The sequence below is a fragment of the Papaver somniferum genome, chromosome 5 (assembly GCF_003573695.1).
Source record: "Papaver somniferum cultivar HN1 chromosome 5, ASM357369v1, whole genome shotgun sequence".
NCBI classification, from domain to species: domain Eukaryota; kingdom Viridiplantae; phylum Streptophyta; class Magnoliopsida; order Ranunculales; family Papaveraceae; genus Papaver; species Papaver somniferum.
Window position 1 is genome coordinate 23,608,106 of NC_039362.1, and position 20,684 is coordinate 23,628,789.

Genomic DNA, 20,684 nt, shown 5'->3' on the forward strand with positions numbered 1-20,684 from the left:
TCATTTTTTGGCAAGTCTTTCAAAATATACCGATTTTTACACAGAGATAGATATATGCAGTCCACAAATGGAAGGTGGTTCTCGTGAAAACTTTTACAAGAGCGTTACAGCAGTATAATTCTATTATGATAATGCAACAGTATCTATGTCCGAGTCACGCGTTTTAACAAGCATTTCTGAGTAAATGAGGATGATGCTCTACATAAAAAGCTATAATAATTGGAGAGGATCATTCAAGAGTGACCAAAAAAAATGAAATTTATTTCAAAAAAAATGATAGAGGGAAGTCGGGATTTTGTCGCGCAATAAATACGATAAAATGAACAATGTAGGTTTTGCAGAACATGCAGCAGGGAAGGCAGGCTCCAAAGCCGGACTCTTATTTTGTTTGTGGTTACATGTTAGGTGGTGCTGTTGCTTAATGGGACCAAAATACATGACCCTACTTCAAGTATCATCTAAGGTCTTTATCAACTGCTGCAGATTTTCATGTGCCAGACAGAGGAGAAATGGATTAAGAAACAAAACAATCGCTGTTCAACACCCTGCCGAAAAGGAAATCAGCATTTCTATTCAGCTTAGCACACTGTTCATAATCACAATCTATATACAGAGAAATAAGAGGTTTTACCACAAATCAGCAATGAGAGTGTGTATGTATTTATATATTGAACTATTTTTCAAAACAAAATGATCTGCGATCTTTCATAGAATCGCAGTCTAACTAAACAACAACCAAAATCTCATCTCTTAACTTAAATTTAGCTTACAAAAAAAAAGACAAGGAAATACAACTACAAGTCCGTTTTAAGATAGTAAAATCCACAGTTAAAGTAAAATCTTATTGTTCTTTCTCGAACTCGATGGTAAAGGAAAAGATGAATTTGACCACTTTAAAAGCAGTGAATGTTACAAGTTTGAAATAACCCTCAGCACACTTTGATGTTGCTACTTGAACTTGGAAGGAGGACATTACCACCAATCCACTCACCTTGTAAGAATGCACGGTTGCTGCATCAATTTCTTTGCCTTGTTCGCAATGAATAGATTAATGATGGATTATACAACTCTTTCTTTAAGACCAAAATTTTAAGGTTGACGAAGGAGCCATCATCAAGAAGGGGCTCATGACATTTTGGTTTGGATCTGCCGGTGGACATGTACAAGGAACTCAACGTAGGAGAGGATACCAGGACTCTTGTCTTCAACCATGTATGAGAAGAATAACATCCCTGCATCAAAAAGGAAAAGCAATTCAGCAAGACTGACAAAAGACTACAGGATCAGATAAACCAGGCATTAATAGTAAGCATCAAATTAATATAAGTGAATAGATTAAGCAACCTGATGGATCTCCTTTCTTGCACAGCCGTAAACTGAATAAAGAAAAAAACAACGATTTAAGTGAGTAAATTAGTTATGGTTAACATAAATGTAATACATGTGTAGGAAGTTTTATCTAATGCATCAAGGAACCCAAGACAAACATACCGAAGGTAAGAACACCTCTGACGCCTTATCTCATTCACCATAGTATTTAGTTTCTTTGATAACTCGTTGTCATGTTGCTCCAAGACAAACTACAAAAGTCAAAGTGCGGGTCAGAATTTCTCTTACTAGGACTAGTACCCTTCGGTTCATATTGAATCTATGATACGACAAAATACCTGAGTTGGTAGTTCATCGACTGAGGTAACAGCAAAGAGCTTCTGTAGTATATCAGGATCCACCGTTTTGCCTACAAAAAACAAACCATCCTCTCCATTTTCTAAAAGGTAGACTCCATCATCTGATATATGTTCACTTGAAAGTGGAATAGTGTCGATAGATGATCCATCTCCTTCCTGTTGATTCCATAGAAAATATAGATTAGCTTGATTGGTTGATCAACTACCTACAAAACTGAGAGTTTCAAACCAAGTTAACTGGAAATTAGGGCATTGTTGTTACCTTTGAAAGAAGATCATGAATTGACATCATCCTGGGATAGACCAACGGCACTGCCATTGGAATAGGAAGAGAGGCAACACGATTTACCCAGTAAGACCGTTCATCTAATCTTCCATCAGATCGCAAACCTATACTTTTGACTAAGGCTGATGCAGATAAAAGAATGAAACAAATAAGTAAAATTGACAATAAAATATTTCTTCACGCATAAGAAAAGGTAGAACTACGAGAGCAAGGATAGATACTACCTAAGAGATAAAGAGGTAGCAGTTTAAGTGCCTCCGGAAGAATCAACTGTCCAGGAGAAGATACAGTGGCACAGAATTTACGATATGAATGCAGAACGCTCACGCCAAGATTTGTCATTTGCTCCCGTATTTGAATAAGAGGGTTGATAGGAATCTCATTTGCGGCTGTGTGAGAGCGAAAACGCACAAACTTATGAATAAATAAAGTCAAAGGTAGTCAATGACAACCATGCTTTAAAACTGCAAGAACTGGTTTGACTTGCACATCTTACTATCGGCCGCGGTATATTGAAATCATGAATTCCAATCAAACTATACATGTTATAACTCAAAACTTGATCAAACTCACGCGACTTAATCGTATTGTCCAACATCTTTTATGTATGGACTCCATCACAGGCAAACCACACTTTAAAGGAAAAAAATAAAGAGTACAACAATAAGATGGTGGTAAGGAGTATAGTCTTAGTCACCTTGCTTCAAGAAACATGCAAACTGAGTGTCCAAATCAGCTGATCGAAAGAGATTGCTGAGTACAGCAGTGCATGGAAGTGATAAGGTGGTAACTCGGATTCTCCTTTGGCCATATATCGTTGTGTAAAGAAGGGCACACTGGACAGACAATTGAAAAATAAAGTACAATTGTAAATTTCTAATGTCAAAAACAGATTGATCTAAAAAACCTCGACTGAACCTCAGAAAGAATCGCACATACTGTCAAGAGAATGATTATGATTGTAAGGATTTTGAAATTACTAAACAATTAAGTAAAAACATTTCTTATGTACCTGAAAACCACATTCAGAACCCTCGAGGAACTTATCATCATGTTTAAAGGTGACCATTATTGTTTTGTCACAATCAATCTGCAGCATAAACACGAATTTCTTAACTACAGAAAACAAACCGATGCATCTGGTGTAGATATACTATTCAAGTAAATGATCCGCTTCAAAGATATAATTGATTCAAAATGGATGTCACGAAAAGCTAACATCTGACCACCGACTAATTCTCCTCTTCATCGATCTCAGGATATTATAAGGGATAGCATAAGCATAAAATTAGCACTTCTTCACAAAGAAACTAATGTAAGTGTCTGGAAAACCAACCGCTGGAAGATCAACATCAGTTGGAATGCGCTTGCAGAAGCTTCCAGTGTACTCTTGAACTTGAAGACCCTAAACCAGAAAATAACCATCTCAGGAAATTCCGAGTGGAAGAGAAAAACTCATACAAGACTAGAAAAGCGGACACAGATTTTACATAGAGAGGGAAACTAACCTGACTGCATCTGACACGCATAACTGCCTCAAAACCTTGAGGTCTAGTAACATTCCATCTAAGATCATTATATAGCTTGGCTGCATCAGAAACCGCTGAAAAGGGATGGTAATAATATACCTTCCAAACGAGAAAAATAGTATTAGCTATAAAATATGTAATAACTAAGGGTCCATAAGAATCCTGGAAGTGTAAAGCTTTCTCATAATTCTGAAATCAGAGCAAGATAGCACATCAATACCTGCCCTCCAGTAGTTCTTGGAACAACGGATATAGAAGCAATATCTACATATGTTTGGGTGGTCACAAATATGTCCACACAGACCTGCACAACAGTTGATAATGTAAATTTTGTTAACGTAGCTTGATAACATATGCACACCATCTGTCAAGGTTCCAAATTTGCAATCACATGAATCCTAGTATTCAGAAACTAATCAGGCATTCCAGAACATATGCAGGATACCTGTAACACTAATTCTTCTTAAATGGACAAGGGAAGTAAATTGAGACCTAACCTGATACTCTGCGAATTCTATTGCCATTGTTTTTAATGTCTTGTCCGCGGGTTGAAGCAATTTGTGAGTCTCCTGAAATCCAGACGTATAACAGAATTAGCATACATTTACAATATCTTGGCAATGAAGAGGTAAAGGTGAACATTAGATGCAACTATTAACGGAAATTAACATTGGACACCCCTATACCTTCTCTCCAGAAGATGAATTGGATCTTCCATCTGCTTCTCTGGCAGAAAGAGCTCCGAATCCAACTGATGGAAGGACTGCAACAAAAAAGGAAGCCATTTAAAATCTTGAACTGTTTTTCTTGTTTCTTATCACTACTAACCATTGGCTAATGAAATCTTCCTATATCACATAATTAAAGAGAGCTTAAAAGAGATCGTAACTACATTGTTCATAAAATTAAAGATATGCACAGTGCACATCACCTTCTTTCCGGCCCCTTTTCTTCTTTTTTTTCTTTTTTTTCTTTTCATTTTTTAATTTTGAGTTTCTATGAACTTTAGAATAAAAATGACATAACCATTCCTACATAAGAAAGGTTAAGACATGCAACAACCAAGTACTGTCTGAATAGCAGATTAGTGATTGTTCACGTGCCTAGATAAGCATCAGGCAGAAAGATACCATGCACAAAATTTTAACAAAATTTTAAACTAGAGCAAGATCTTACCTGACTGAAATACCAGAAGTTTTCCTCCAGTGTTCTTCATTGCCAAAAAAGCTGCCTGAATCAGAGATATAGTGGAGAACACAGTCAGTGCGCCTATTGCCGACAACATAAACTTAAAACTTGCCGTTCAGTCACAATCAGAAAGTGCTTCCATAAGTGAATTTTCCAACTCAGCAGCTATGACAGTAACGTAAAACAAACCTTGGTAGCTGCACCAAACGCAGATTCTGCGACTCTGTTACTCTGAAACATGTTGGGAATGTTCTCCAGCAATTGCTCTAAATGTTCACGACACTGAAGCCCAGATAGAAGAGGGAAAGTTAATAGAAAATATGAAGACGTTTAACTTCTACAGTGTCAACTTAACAGGTATCCGGGTTGAGAATTGCAATAAAAAGCTACTGACCTCGGAAAGTTGGACAATCACATCAGTTTGAAGGGGAGTATAAACATCTTGGACATCCGGAACGATGAGCATCAAAGGCTGCATATGTTAAGTGGACATACAATGGGGTAATCATTCACATTGGTGGGGAATTGATTATTCTTTATTAAAACATTGACATTGTAAAGACCCCATTGCATGGTAGGTTTGAGCTATGTAATTACCTGTTGCAGTACCCTCTTCAGATTGTAAAAATGAATGGTTGAATCAAATGTTGCAATGCCAACCATTGTCCGAGGACCTTCCTGCAGCAACAAAACATTGAACCTATTAAATACTTAAAATTTCATTCTTGCAGTCTCGCCCTCAGTTAAGGCAGGGATGACACTGACACTATGCATAATTAATAAATGAAAAGTACACCACTTCCTAGTGATTGAAGTTCACATAGAAAAGCATTCTAAATCGAAAATCATCAACAGTCATAAACTTCTGGCACAGCAATGACCGAACTTACAGGAAGATCAGCAACAGCTTGACTTATAGCACTGCATGCTGCTGCAGTTGCACCTGTTTGTATGGCATTCATTGATACATCGACAAGGAAAAAGAACACGGCAGGCATTGGATCACGGACCTGAAGATAAGTGCAAATAAATAATTTAGAACTGCCTCATAACAGATAAAAAGAAAATACTGCTCATTCTAAATAACTGAAATCGTCTGCTTCACAGATCACGCTTCCTTTTTCTGATCAACCAAAATGGCCAACGCAGTGAGATAGACTGACTATAGGAATTTTCTGGCACGGAAAGACGGAACACTCGAAAAATAACATATATTACAGCCCAAAAGATTTGACTATTAACATTTAAGCTTGGCGATGATAATCATGCCATCAAAAGGTATATCTGACTTCATAACTCTTATTATCCAAATAGTGGCTAACCAGAACACTACAAGCACAAAGGTAAACTCATGCAAAAATTAGAAGTCATATTCACCATGTATTCTTTTGTAGCAACGAATTCAACTGTTCCCCGACATAATTCGGGCCTCTCATCAGCGTCTCTGCGCCTTCCATCTGGTCCTAAATTGCAGTGATAGTCACGAGGAGTTTCATCGGTGAATCCTGAAAAAAGGAGGTGCTTGTTAAATGATCTTTATATGATTCTACATGGTGCTACATTTGCACAGAAGAAAACATGAAAATAAGCATAGGGAATCCTGTGAACATGGTTAAAACAGTATTTTAAAGAGTTTGGCAAATCACAATTAAAAAAAAAAGATAGAAAGAAAGAAAGAAAGAAAGAAAGAAAGAGAAGTACCATCTTAAATAAGTAACACCTACCACATAAGTTGCATATAAATCGCCTTCCTTGATCAATGAATTTAAAGAATGGGTTTATATATCCTTTGCAGCGAGAGCATCGAACAGGGCCACTTTCTCCAAAATCTACAACCTAGAAACAAATCATTCGCATACTATTTAGATCAAAAATGTAACTAATACCAAATGGGGTTGAAAATTTTGATTGTACAGTTTATAGCCATAGTTTACTTAAATCGATAGTAACCATTACTGAAAGGTAAATACTAAATAGGTATCAAGACACTGTAACTCTAGATATATGCCATTATCTATTTTTCATGCCGTAACCACGATGCTGAGATGGCATATTGGATGAGACAAATGGTTGGACTGAAGAAAAATCTTAATGAAGTACATAATTCAGACGAGGTATAAAAAGTAATTACAAAAATGTACTACCTGGATAGGTTCCTCAGAAGGATGTGGAAGGGCCAAGGGTTGAACCATCAGAGCCAAGTGCATGCTAGATGTTGATAAGAGGTCTCCGGTGCAAGGAATCTAAAGGGGACCAGAGGAAAAAAAGAAAAAAAAGGACTTTATATTTGAACTCATGTAAAGAAACCAGCTTATAAACAATCCTAGATTATGTCACCGCACCTGATTAATTGTACACCGCATATAACGCGGACTGCAGTTCCCGGTATCCTTGACAATGAAATCAGTAGTAGCAGGCTGTATGTAAGATATAAGAAGTATTAGTTCTGTTTCGGCTAATTACAAGCACAGAAAGCTTCAACTTGGGGATAAAGAGACAATGATTCTTCCGTTTGAGTCAGTGCTGAGAGCCAGCCCCCGTCGGACTACTCACTCAAACCAAGGGTATCAAAATATTGAAAAATATATGTTTGCAATGCAGACACTTCAGACCAGACCACAACACACACACCAAATGGAGAAAGGAAGAGTCTGCTATGTATAAGAGATGAAATCAAATCTGATAAACACTGTATTCTATAACAAAAAGACGAAGTAGCATACCGGCGGAACGCTAGCTTGACCATTCTGCCGAGTTTCGAATAAAGTCACAGTAGAAGCAGGAATTGGGCGTGGGATTTGATTGGGATCGATTTTGGAGGACCCTGGCACTGCACCCACGTGACTCGACCCCACCTGCATAGCTTGATTTGGTGGAAGCATTTGTGCTCCGTACTGCCCTAAAGGCATGGCACCAGGAAGAGCACCTCCCTAAACAGGGTCATGTAATAATCAGTATCAGAATAAATTTTGTCACTAAATCATCGGATGATCGCACCAGATAAGTAGTTCAAAAAATGGTTAGAATCATTAGTCAAAAGGTCATGTTTGAAATAAGAAATTATAGTCAGGAAAAAAAGTGTATCACCTGCATGAATTGCGGCCGCATCTGAGGAGGACCATATGGAGAAGAAAATTGTGTTGACATCCCTTGACCTGAAAAGGGTGGTGGCATTCCTTGAGTTTGAGCTGAATATGGTGGTGGCATTCCTTGGTTAGGAGCTGCAAATGGTGGTGGCATGCCTAGATTTCCAGCTGAAAATGGTGGTGGTGGGCCCCCGGTGTGATCCATCGGAGCACCCATAGGTGGACTTCCTGGAAATGCACGTGGGGTTTGGCTGAAAGGACTCCCGGGCTGTGCTACAGGAGGAGGTCCGGAAGGTGGAGGCTGAGCATTTGGAAATGATGAAGGTGGAGGTCGAGCATTTGGAAAAGATGAGGGTGGTGGTTGAGCATTGGGAAAAGATGAGGGCTGCGGTTGAGCATTAGGAAAAGATGAAGGTGGGGGTGGAGCACCAGGAAAAGATGAAGGTGGAGCAGCTGGTACAGGTCCTCGTGCAATCATAGGTGGTCCATTACTAAATGCAGTTTGACCACTTGCCGATGGAGCAGGAGGGCCAATCGTCGCAGGTCCGGAGGCATATGGCCTCGCGCCAAAAGGAGACTGCTGTTGAAAAGGAGGTCCTGTCGGTCTTCCCTGTGGCATGTTCTGTGCCATTGGTGGTGGTTGTCGAGGGGCTCCTTGAGGAAGACCAGAAGGTGGTGGACCTGGACGACCGATTGGAGCAGCACCAGGAAAAGAAGATGGAGGACCAACTGGTGCTGAACCTGAAGGAGGCCCTGTGGGAGGATATGGCATGCGCTGTCCAGGAGCAAAAGGTGGAGGCTGTCGAGGACCAGATGAACCAGGTGGACCACCAGGAGGGCGATTAATTTGCAAGTTTTGCATGTTATTTGCTAGTCCTCCATCGGGTGTCTGTTGGAAATTAGGGTTGTAATTTGGTGGTGGAGGTCCCTGTTGTCTTGGTACCCCAGTGGGTACAGGAGATGCCATTGGAGAACCAAGGAACTAACTTCGTAGATCCTCCAACGCAACTATCTATCCAGTCTGCAAATTTGATCACACAAAAATATATCAATTACTCCAATTAAAAAAAAAACACTTGTATACTATATCCCCATTCCATTCAAAAACCTAAGCTTTCAAAAAATCAAACATCAGCAAAGTAGGCAATTCATTCCAAAATCTGATCTTTATACCAAATTAATCGTTTTTTACACCTACAATCCAATCTAACAATGTCCACTAACATCAGCTACCATATATACCTCTTAACAACTCAAGCCCTAGATCAAATTGACAAAATTTCAATTCCAATCAGACCACTAAAATTGACATCTCCCTTCATCACTAATCAAACTCACGGCAATCAGAATAATGAAAGCTAAATTCCTAATAATAATGTCACAATTAAAACCCCTAGATTCCAAATTCCCTAATTAGATCCACAAAAAACCGAACTCAAAACCTAGAGTTCCAAACATAATATCCTGAGAATCAAAGTATTCAGATCCAAACGGATGAAAACGTACCTGAATTAGAGATCGGAATCGTAATCGTGATCGTGATCGTGATCTTCTGGAGAATATAGAGGTACGGTCAAAGTAAAGAAAGAGAGAAGATCTGAGAGTGAGAGAGTAAATATTTGCAGAGAAGAATTAGATAGAAGAAGATTTTGTAATTCACACAAGTTTATGTTGTAATAATATAATAATATTCCGATTTATTTTTGGTTTCGTAAAAGTTTTCAGTTACAATAATAAATGGAATTTTCTATATTTATTACGTCGCAAATCTTTGTCCTCGTTACCGTTTTCATGTTTCGGGTTTATGGTAGTTGGTGTCCAACATGGAATGAGCGCCCACGAGTACGTGTTCATGGGCGTTGTTGGTGCAAAAATGATCACTCCAACAATCTTCGAGATGCGGGAAAGTTGATCCAATCGCTACCGTCGATGAAAAATCTCCAAAAAATTGATCAAAAGAGGTGGGGGTACCTGTAAAAACACTCCGATACTAAAATCAGCGGATGTTCTATGCAAGTGTATTATGGTGAAAAGAATAGAATTCTGTACCTTTTGATTTAAGATTTTGCCTTTATATATAGGCAGAAAATAGATGTAGCTTTAGGGTTTTGATAGTTATCCAAATAACCTCCGTCATCTGTATAAATCCCAAATAACAACCAGATTCATGATAAATTTTAATATTTATCATAATCTTCACTTATCCCAAATAATTATTATCTTAAGATAAATATCTTCTTTTATCAGGATTTATCTTAAATAATATTTAATAATTATCTATAATAATCACTCCATGAAAATCTTAACCTCTTTTTATTAAGATATTTTAACCCATGGAGTTGTGGGTTTCCATAACAAACCCACCAGTTTCCATAATAAACCAAATTCAGGCTTCCATAATAAGCCTTGTGGGTTTCCATAACATACCCACCGGTTTCCATAATAAACCAAATTCAGGCTTCCATAATAAGCCTTGTGGTTTTCCATAACAAACCCACCGGTTTCCATAATAAACCAAATCCAGGCTTCCATAATAAGCCTTGTGGGTTTCCATAATAAACCAACCCCAGGCTTCCATAATAAGCGTTGTGGGTTTCCATAACAAACCCACCGGTTTCCATAATAAACCGGATTTAGGCTTCCATTATAAGCCTCATGTGATACGCACGTACGCTATTTTAATAGGGTACAAACATCTCCCCCTCTTAATTCTCAACTTGTTGATGGATTAAGAAATCAAAAGGGGAACTAACCTTCGCGGCTCGCTTTATGTTATTTATCCGGTAACCTTTCGTGGCCTTGGCCAGCTTGTTCTGCGGATTACAAAAATCAAAAGAAGAACTAACCTTCGCGGCTTGTTGTGTGGATTTTCCCCAAAGTTGGCTTAATAATTCGAAGCACCAAAAATGTACTCAATCATCTCATAAGCCATTGTTCTTTAATCACCAAACACGTTCAAAGTACCAACAACGTACTTAAATTTCCATATAGTATTACCCAAACGCCAAACAGATCAGCATGTTATGTTCTCTTGCTCTTCCATTAGCTAACATATGACCCAAGTGTTGGTCTTGTAAATCTTCTCTAATCTCATCTCCCACCCTTATGGTGAATGAAGCATTTCCTTGGTTTTTCTCTTTGATAGAAAAACGCTCAAATTTATCTCTTTAATAGAAAAATTATCAGGATCAAATTAATAATTCAACTTCGACTTTGAGAACATACCTCACTTGAATACAGGTTGCTCCCGTAATTTGCTAGGCACATTGGTTGCCCACTTGTTCCCGTACTGGCCTAGAACTTGACGACTCAATGCTTGTGTGTCCGTGAATAATATACGACAATCTCTGGTCTACGGGTTGACTGTCTCTAGCTTTTCGTCGTACATTTCCTTTCTTTCGCTCCACCTCCTTTACTAAACGCTTTTCTTTTTATTTTTCTCTTTATTAGAAAGACATTGCAGCTATTTCCTTGATAAGAAAAACACTTTGTTTTTCTCTTTATTAGAAAAACATTGCAAGCATTTCCTTAATAAGCAAAACACTTTGTTTTTCTCTTTATTAGAAAAACATTGCAAGCATTTCCTCCGCATGTGTTCTTCAACATTTTTCCTTTGCTCCTTTCGCTCCATTATAGCTTCAGCTTAATTATATTATAATACTTTGTTTTCGCCTTTCTCTTTACTAGAAATACATCGCAACAATTTCCTTCATAACCAAAATACTTCGCCTTTGTCTTTCTCTTTTATAGAAAGACATTGCAAGTATTTCCTTCATAATTAAAATACTTCGCCTTTGATAACTAAAATATCTCGCCCTTGTCTCCTCTCCTCGGGCGTTTGTTCTTTCCATTTTATTCGTCCCCAGTACTTTCCACGATACTGAAAAAGATGTCTTCTATTATTCGACTTCTTTAAACAAGTTGGTTTTGATTGCATGCTAGGCGTCACTTTAGACGCCCCCAATATCTGAAGAGATATTCTCGAATAGAAAAGACGCCCCCTTGTGAAACAGGAACTAGATCTATTATATCCGCCCTTCACTTGCTAGATGGATCTGGGCTTATGGTATTTTTTCCGTTGCCATCTTATTTCGGGGTTCATCGTGATTTTCCCTTTAAAATCGCCTGAAAATGTTGTCGTGGTGTGGCGTGTCCCTCGGTTCCGAACCTTTTTGTTGTTCGTGACAACTTTGCTTTCTTTTCCTTCTCGGCTTTGGCATACCTATCACCCCTGTCATACAACTCTTTGAGGTTTTTGACTGGTTGAACTGCTAACGAGTTGTAAATTCCAAACTCATCGTAATCCTTTGCATTTTTATACGCCTCTATTACGAATCCCTCGTCCACCTTTCCAATTTCATTAACTTCCTGACGAAACCTCCTACTAAAATCAAAAAGACTTTCGTCAGGCTCTCCGTCAAGGTCATTGAAAAGGTTCTATAGAGTAGCTCGTCGCTGAAGCTCCACAAACTCATTGAGGCTTGACATCGTTGGACGTGCTCCACTGGATTTCCATTGCGTCCGTCGAAAAACTCCTTGAATTGAGGATGGTTGAAATTCGAGGGTGGGCGGTAGCGCCTTATCTTTTCAACAAATGGGGAGTCCATCGATTTTTTCATTGATAAAATTTGTTGCTCTTCATCTTTGGATTGCTTTTGGGCTAACAGCTCACCAATCATTTCACTAAGCATTCTTTTGCTGATTTCTTCGCCTCTCACCGAGTCTCCCTCAGTTTCTCTGCGAATCCGCTCATTCCTGTCAGACTCCTTTCTCCTTTTAGAAAGGTCTTTATCACGTCTAGACCTCTTCGAGTGATCATCATTGATATGGTCATCCCTTTGTCTATGTTTCTTGTGACTTGATCTGGTTCGCCTATCTTGCTCGGCCGTGTAATAATGATCATCATCGGGCACATAACGATCATAATAATCGTCATCATGGTGATCGCGACTTTGATAAACGTTCCTGACATCCTCGCTTCTTCTTGCATCACTTTGACTGAGCCGACGACCGTCAAGAACTTCGTCCCCTTTGCGTGGGTCGTATCGTTCTCGATGAGAATGACGGTTTGACCTATTACTTTCGAAATGTGGAATAGCTTCTTCTTCAAGCTCCTTTCTTTTCTCCAATGCAACCTTGAGTCGCTTGTTTTCCCTTTCCAATTCCTGGAAACGCTCACGTAACGTCAAGTCGATAGGAGTCACCCGCGAATTTTTAACTTGTGCAGCTGGTGGGTTGTTAGCTTGCACAGGCTGTGGGTTGTTATCTTGCGCAGGCTGTTGGTTAGCCCGTGCTCCTCTATTAGCGATGTCCTCCTCACGAAGCTGCTGGATGCTTGGGTGTTGACCTTGAGTCCCTCTTTGACGATTGAGGTTTTCGCTAATAGTCCGGGGAGGTGATCTACGTAAGAGAACATTGTTTCCCCTGAGACTTGGAGTCGATCTCACAGAACGAGCGACTGATGCGTTGATGAGAGCGATGTTTCCATTTCGTCTTGATGAGTATGGACGAAAGCGCTCCTTAAAGTTCGATTGTTGGCATGTTGACCCGAAGGATTTCCGGTAGGTGCATCAACGTCCATCTCAAGTTGATTTTCTCCTGAAGAATTCATAAGTTACTCTTTCTTTGTTAACTTTGCTTTCAACAACTTTTCAGATCTTTTACAACTCTGAAAAACGTTCAGAAACTTTCTGTAACTTTCTGAAAGAGTTCAGAGACTTCCTGGATCTTTCCGCAACTTTCTGAACACGTTCAGAAAACTTCTGCAACTTTCTGAAAACGTTCAGAGACTTCCTGGATCTTTACGCAACTTTCTGAAAACGTTTACACCTCCTGCAACTTTCTGAAAACACTCAGACACTTTCTGCAACTTTCTGAAAGAATTCAGACACTTTCTGCAACTTTCTGAAAGTGTTCAGAGACTTTCTGCGACTTTTCTGGATCTTCTACAACTTTCTGAAAGTGTTCAGAATCTTTCTGCGACTTTTCTGTATCTTCTGCAACTTTCTGAAAAGAGTTCAGAAACTTACTGCAACTTTTTGAAAGAGTCAGAAACCTTTTACAACTTTCTGAAAAAGTTCAGAAACTCTCAGCAACTTTTTGTTCACAATGATTTTGAAACCCTGATTTCGAAAATCGTTTGAGAACGGCTTCTATCAAATGGGAAGCACGATCTTTTCTTCGTATCCTCTTAGTCGGCGCCAAAAGATGTTGGTGCAAAAATGATCACTCCTACAATCTTCGAGATGCGGGAAAGTTGATCCAATCGCTACCGTTTATGAAAAATCTCCAAAGAATTGATCAAAAGAGGTTGGGGTACCTGCAAAAACACTCCGATGCTAAAATCAGCGGATGTATGCAAGTGTATTATGGTGAAAAGAATAGAATTCTGTACCTTTTGATTTGAGATTTTGCCTCTATATATAGGCAGAAAATAGATGTAGCTTTAGGGTTTTGATAGTTATTCAAATAACCTCCCTCATCTGTATAAATCCCAAATAACAACCAGATTCATGATAAATTCTAATATTTATCATAATCTTCACTTGTCCCAAATAATTATTATCTTGAATAATAATTATAACTACTTAAGATAAATATCCTCTTTTATCAGGATTTATCTTAAATAATATTTAATAATTATCTATAATAATTATTCCATGAAAATCTTAACCTCTTTTTATTAAGATCTTTTAATCCATAGAGTTGTGGGTTTCCATAACAAACCCATCAGTTTCCATAATAAACCAAATTCAGGCTTCCATAATAAACCTTGTGGGTTTCCATAACAAACCCACTGGTTTCCATAATAAACCAAATCCAGACTTCCATAATAAGCCTTGTGAGTTTCCATAACAAACCCACCGGTTTCCATAATAAACCAAATCCAGGCTTCCATAATAAGCCTTGTGGGTTTCCACAACAAACCCACCGGTTTCCATAATAAACCAACCCCAGGCTTACATAATAAGCGTTGTGGGTTTCCATAACAAACCCACCGGTTTTCATAATAAACCGGATTTAGGCTTCCATTATAAGCCTCATGTGATACGCACGTAGCTATTTTAATAGGGTACAAACAGGCATCTTCAAAACCGAGCCAGATTCTGTGCATATCTGATACGAGTTCCTTAGAAATAATTTTGATAGCTATGCAGGAATGATGTGTACGCAGTTGTACATCGTTTCCCGTTGTACACCGTATCCCGGTCTCATTGGCATATCATGCCATATTTTACAGATATGAATGTTGAATTTACCGTAGATTTTCGTAGATGTGTACATAGTTGCACACCAAAGTTATTCCCATGAAATAAATCTATTTGTGGGTGCTTTTCTTAATTTGATATATATTAGGAAGAGTCCCCGAGTGGTTTATAAACAAAACTTGGCAGGATATCCTGAATGGTGTGCAATCCTTTATAGTTAATGTTCACCTCTCTGCTTACTTCCTTCAGAATATTAAAAGGTTTGTATACAACAAATTCTGCTGTCATCCAAGACAGCATCTATCTAATGCAAGCACAAGCGTGATCAGTGTAAATTTCTTACACTGATACTTACAAATGTAACCCAAATTCAGGTAAGGTACTGAAAATAACATATCAACAAGCAGGAGAAGAGCAAAAAAAGGTAGCACCTGGTGTTCCATTAATGATTCACAGTAATAACTGATGTACAAAGAAATTGGCATATAAGGCTATATATAATTCGAAAAAAACATATATGGGTTACTACTAATAACCCGTTCAGTCACAGAAGAAGATGGGTTACTACTAATAACCCGTTCAATCACAGAAGAAAAGGAACATATACATGTGATTAGTGAAAACGAGGAGTATGAAAGAGAGAGATATCCTTAGTGTTCAGCTGCTAAAATATAAACTTTCTACATAGATGCATCACAGTGGAAGGTCATTTCTCTGAAATTGCCTTCTGGTACCCATAGTGCTGTGCAAGCTCCTGTTTGCAACACAGCCACTCATCAATTACCCACGGAAGAAATTTCAGGAAGGCATTCAGTTAGAAAACTATTTACATATGACAACCATTAACATGGGGACATGGTTGTTAGTATCTTCATCTTCCAGATTATCAAAAACCACAAGTAGATATGACATCAGATTTGGGTTCCCTTTTTTCCATTCTGCCTAATATTCCACAATTACCAGTATGACAGAAATGCCTACGATGGATTCTCTGTTTTAGTTGAACCGGCAGAGTACACATAAGACCCACGTAAACAGTAGGAACACTAAGGATGTATTTTATAATCAAGCTACTGTACATGTAATGCAATTGGCAAGTTTAGGCAAGCACATGTTCAGTATGAAAAATGGCGCACTAACTTACGCAATAGACTGTAGCTGAAAGTGGTGACAAAATTTTGAAAGATTAAAAAAGAGAAAGTGAGAGATGAGAAACAAAATTCATACCGTTTCTCAGTCAGAATCCGAATCTCCTCCATACTGTCTTCCCAACAGCTTCAAGGAATCATCAGGTGGTCTTACATCTCTAGTTTCAGACGTAGATCCCATGGAAGCGGATGCCACAGAAGCAGCTGCAACATCTCGAATCTCTTCAGCAGACGAGACATGCACCACTCCACCTCCTCCGGTAGATGCAACATATTGACTTTCCAAAACCTTCAAGCTATCATCAAGTGGATTAACATCTTTAGTTTCTGAAGTAGATGCCGTGTAAGCAGGTGCCACGGAAGCAGATGCAACACCTTGAGTCTCTTCATCAGAAGGGATATGCACCACTCCATCTTCTCCTCCCACCTCCTACTGGTCAATAACATAAGGAGGCCCAGGCTTATTCCAAGTAGTCCTTCCGATTAACCTCCAAGAAGCATCGTGTTGGACTTCGATTTCATTCACTCCTTCGGGTAATGCAGCAAGAATTGGCATTAAATAGCCATCAGATATCAGATCTGTAAATGAGTATCTCTTTCTGCAAACTGGGCATTCCCACTTCACTAGCTGCACCAAAAAAAAAAAAAAAAAAAACATATCATAAATGTGTTGCAGCACCAGGTCCACCACCACTAATTCAACTAGGCTTCGTTACATATTGGTATTCAGAGAATGGCGTCTCGTTAGAAACAACAGAGACTGCTCTATCATATAAAAAATATTCCAAAACTGATAAAGTCTGTAGGTTGCTAAAAAGTTCACGAGAAAACCATGACAGGATTTCATTATCAGGAATTCCAATTAAGAATTGGGAATTCTATCACTTTCTCAAAATCAAACAGGAACTAGGCAAAATAAAAACATACCCATATTCCCAATGTTCACAAATTGATGATTCATAACTAGATTACCAAAAAAACCCGATCTTAAGATGAATCTTAGAAACTCAAAAAAGAAAAAGAAGAAGGAAAAAAAACACGCAAGTAATACTAACCTTCTTAGATGCTTGCGCGTATTGCAGAAACTTTATTAAGTCAAGCAAGTGTCCGCACTGTTTGAACCTCGCTGGGTGTGTAATTCTGGAATGATTAAACTGCATTCGGGAATAGAAATATTACCCAATAATCCTATAGTGATTCACTGATAATGATACTACGACTTCAAGTTTACGCAAGCAAAACCAGAACAAGAAAAACCTCCTTTTACTGGAAGGAGAGAGTGTGTTTGAGCTTACTGGACAGGTTAAGCTGACTTTAGCTGTTAGCATTTCCACACCAGGTACCGGAACACTATGGTTTACAGCCACTTCCAAAGGTTCGACAACAATTTTTTCCAAGACCTAAGAACAAGTCAATATTTGTTAGAACATCAACACTGTTGACATGTATGGAGATTTAACAAGAATTACCTGTTCGAGTGATTGTACTTTGACCAAGCTCACTCCAAAAAAGTAGTCATGATCCTTTGCAGATTTCCCATCAAGATAACAGTGTTATCACCTTTCATTTTGCTATTTGAAATCTGTTGAGAAACGAAATCAGGGCAGAATTTTGGTAACTATTCCGTTACTAGTTCCAAAATTAAATGCTAATATAGAATCAGGATGGTATGTTAAAAGAAGTTACACAATCACCATGACTGCTTGCAGATCCTGTTGGACTTATCGGCAAACTGCAATCTACAAGACGGCCAAGGGAGGATCTAATATATAAAAAATCCAAAAGAAATTAGATTATTTATTTATTTATTTAAACCGACTTACTGTTAACTGTCAACGTGCACTCTGTAGGCCACTGGACGCCAGAAGCTGCATTGTCACGTAGGTTCATGCACCATAGTTGGACTTGATGCGCGTTCTCTTTCAGACGTAAATCATGAACTGGTCTTATTGCAAATGTGCCTCTACCTATATCTTTTCCATCGGATTTAGTAAGTACAGTTGGTGGTAGTAGAGCTTCAGTGTGCTCGCAAAATGGACCATCCATCATGTCGAGATAACAATATGGGCAGTAGTTGCGTGGATAACACGTTTTGTGGAGCCAGGAATCACATTTGTCTCCCTGACACTGGAAATTATACCATTTAACTCCAATCAGATATAAAAGGGATGTTACATTACTAGTACAAAGTTTTAGTGAAGAGAACAAAACCTTTTTTAGGTCAGTAAATGCAGCCTTTGGTGAGTATCGGCATACGCATAATGTGACCTCTTCATGTGGGAACTTAAGCACTATATCTAAATTCATTTTGTTGCTGCACAAAGAAAGAATATAGTTGCTTAAAAAGAGTAAAAAACTAGATAACATCGTAGAGAGGAATTGAACAAATAATAAACCGTAAAGAAGGTATCATTTGAAATGCAACATATATAGTAGCCTGGGATATTCATCAAACTATTGTGCAGAAAGTGTGCAAAAGCCGAAATTAGGTTGTCAATGTTCTTAACATCATTCCATCTTCAAAGATCCAATAAACTTCACACAGTAAGTTACTTACAAAGAAGAAAGTGACGATGAGATACAGATCCAAATCCCAAATTTATGGAATAGGAAGCCTGACTGAACTGAACTAATATGCTGCTCGAATCAATAGGATTAGTACTATAGCATATCATATTATGCCCTAGAATACTATGTTGGAAAAAACGGCTTTGTTATACCAAATTTGCATGGACTATGTTTTGATCTCTAGACCTATTGCCCACTACTTGTTTTTTCATTTGAATAGATAAAACAATAGTCCCACATAGACTAAAATCTAAAGAGTTTTAGACTTAAATACCATAGAATTGGCTAAAAGGGCATGGCCCTTGGGTCATTAGACTTTTGTGTGAGGGGAAGGCCTAGACTAGGGCAAGGTTGCCTTTCTTGGTAAAACTTTTGGTACGTGTTTTACACACATGTAGAAGAATCTTCTTCTTTGTATGCACATGTTTTGTCCTGGCTTTCTTGTCCGTACATGTTTGGCTTGGCTTCTCAACAACACACTGCTCTAAGCCTAACAAAGGCAACACTGTTTTCAACCAAACATTACCAGTATTTCTGTCATACGCATGGTTTTAGACTTTTGTGTGAGGGGGAAGGCCTAGACTAGGGCAAGGTTGCCTTTCTTGGTAAAACTTTTGGTACGTGTTTTACACACATGTAGAAGAATCTTCTTCTTTGTCTGCACATGTTTTGTCCTGGCTTTCTTGTCCGTACATGTTTGGCTTGGCTTCTCAACAACACACTGCTCTAAGCCTGACAAAGGCAACACTGTTTTCAACCAAACATTACCAGTATTTCTGTCATACGCATGGTTTTGTTGCATGCATTTTTCCTCTCGTTTGTAACGTCTTAAACACTATATAAGGGAGAAAACATCTCTTCTTATGCTCTCCCTCTGCTTTCAGAAAATAAGTTTTTATTTCTAGTTTCTCTGTTTTTAGCTTTTGCTAACACTGCCAAGTTCTAAGGGTACTCTCTTTGTATGCTACATTAAGGGGTATTATCAGTAGTTGTATCCTGGAGGTGACTCGCCAACTGCTATAGCATCTCAGCGGAGTAGTAGACGATATTGCCTTTAGGACAGCGTATCGTATACGTGCCTCTATATTTTCTGTGCATCTCCAACAACATCGGTTTGAGCTAAGTATCTTCTTCTCAGTTACATTATTAGTTCTATGTCCAACGTACTAATTGAGTGAAAGACACATGTGAAACCCTGAGCCGAGATGATGACAGAAGCTAAACTTCTAAAACAGAAGCAAAACCAGTCTGAAACCAAATCGAATCAAATCAAAACAACACCATCATCATCGTCGTAAACAGGAACAAACACCAACAACATACACAATCGTAATCATCCATGTATTTTTAAAATCGAAAATTAAACCTAGATTCATAAAGTTTTATAGAAACCTAACCTTGGAATACGATCTCGTTCTGGTTATTCAAGAATATGTCGAGCAAATGATCAAGCCTGCAGATGAATTATCGAAATTTCAAACGAATCTCTTAACAGGGAGAGAAAAAGAGGAATCGGGAAAGGAGAGAAAATCTACCTTTCCGTCTAGTTTGTACTGGTGAGAGAAATCCCAAAGGAGCTGCTTCTTCTTTTTTCCTAATAAGCCGAAATCCCAATTGAGCGGGATGTTTCTAGTTACAAATCTGTAGCTGCTGATGTGGCAACATCACGCCCGTCCACTTATCCAGGGCATTCAGCAGAATACAGGGGTTACATACGTAGGGGTTGAAATGGAAATGATGTTAACACTAGCCGGACGGTCTCTTCGGTGGAATTTTTCAAGGCAGAAATTAACATTTAATCCCATTATTCTTGGGTTTGGGACATTCTAGTCCTCCCCTCCCAAGTCCGGTATACGGTAGTCCAAAATTCCATCGCATTAAGACTTTAGTCCAAACTTTGGACGAGTTAGTCCAAATTTCAGCCGATTCAAAAAATGCCACCATTTTTTCTTATCTTAATTATGCTTCTATTATAAATGTCAC

The 20,684-nt window shown here is 38.5% G+C and overlaps 2 protein-coding genes and 1 long non-coding RNA gene across 4 annotated transcripts; all 3 read right to left on the reverse strand.

Moving 5' to 3' along the window:
• Positions 1–625: 625 nt before the first annotated feature.
• Positions 626–9,454, reverse strand: LOC113281166 (protein transport protein Sec24-like At4g32640). The gene is made up of 25 exons (XM_026529829.1): positions 9,284–9,454; positions 7,779–8,798; positions 7,415–7,621; positions 7,034–7,108; positions 6,836–6,934; positions 6,416–6,527; positions 6,069–6,196; positions 5,582–5,701; positions 5,289–5,369; positions 5,086–5,163; positions 4,881–4,973; positions 4,680–4,734; positions 4,190–4,266; positions 4,001–4,072; positions 3,724–3,807; positions 3,483–3,602; positions 3,311–3,379; positions 2,987–3,064; positions 2,672–2,810; positions 2,199–2,363; positions 1,951–2,096; positions 1,668–1,844; positions 1,492–1,580; positions 1,345–1,376; positions 626–1,232 (listed from the first exon to the last, which is right to left on the reverse strand). The coding sequence occupies exons 2-25, from the start codon at positions 8,742–8,744 to the stop codon at positions 1,126–1,128; spliced, it is 3,369 nt and encodes a 1,122-aa protein (XP_026385614.1). The 5' UTR covers positions 8,745–8,798; positions 9,284–9,454; the 3' UTR covers positions 626–1,125.
• Positions 9,455–12,105: 2,651 nt separating this feature from the next.
• LOC113278856 (putative mediator of RNA polymerase II transcription subunit 26) lies at positions 12,106–13,388 on the reverse strand. The gene is made up of 2 exons (XM_026527589.1): positions 13,325–13,388; positions 12,106–13,235 (listed from the first exon to the last, which is right to left on the reverse strand). Exons 1-2 carry the CDS (start codon positions 13,386–13,388, stop codon positions 12,106–12,108), a joined length of 1,194 nt encoding a protein of 397 aa, XP_026383374.1.
• Positions 13,389–15,463: 2,075 nt separating this feature from the next.
• LOC113277333 lies at positions 15,464–20,211 on the reverse strand. 2 transcript variants are annotated; one of them, XR_003324857.1, is made up of 9 exons: positions 20,099–20,211; positions 18,345–18,447; positions 17,957–18,260; positions 17,820–17,872; positions 17,603–17,715; positions 17,429–17,533; positions 17,189–17,287; positions 16,213–16,761; positions 15,464–15,739 (listed from the first exon to the last, which is right to left on the reverse strand). It is a non-coding gene; the product is annotated as an uncharacterized LOC113277333 (long non-coding RNA). The 2 variants fall into 2 exon arrangements; XR_003324858.1 differs by lacking the exon at positions 17,820–17,872.
• Between the last annotated feature and the right edge of the window lie 473 nt (positions 20,212–20,684).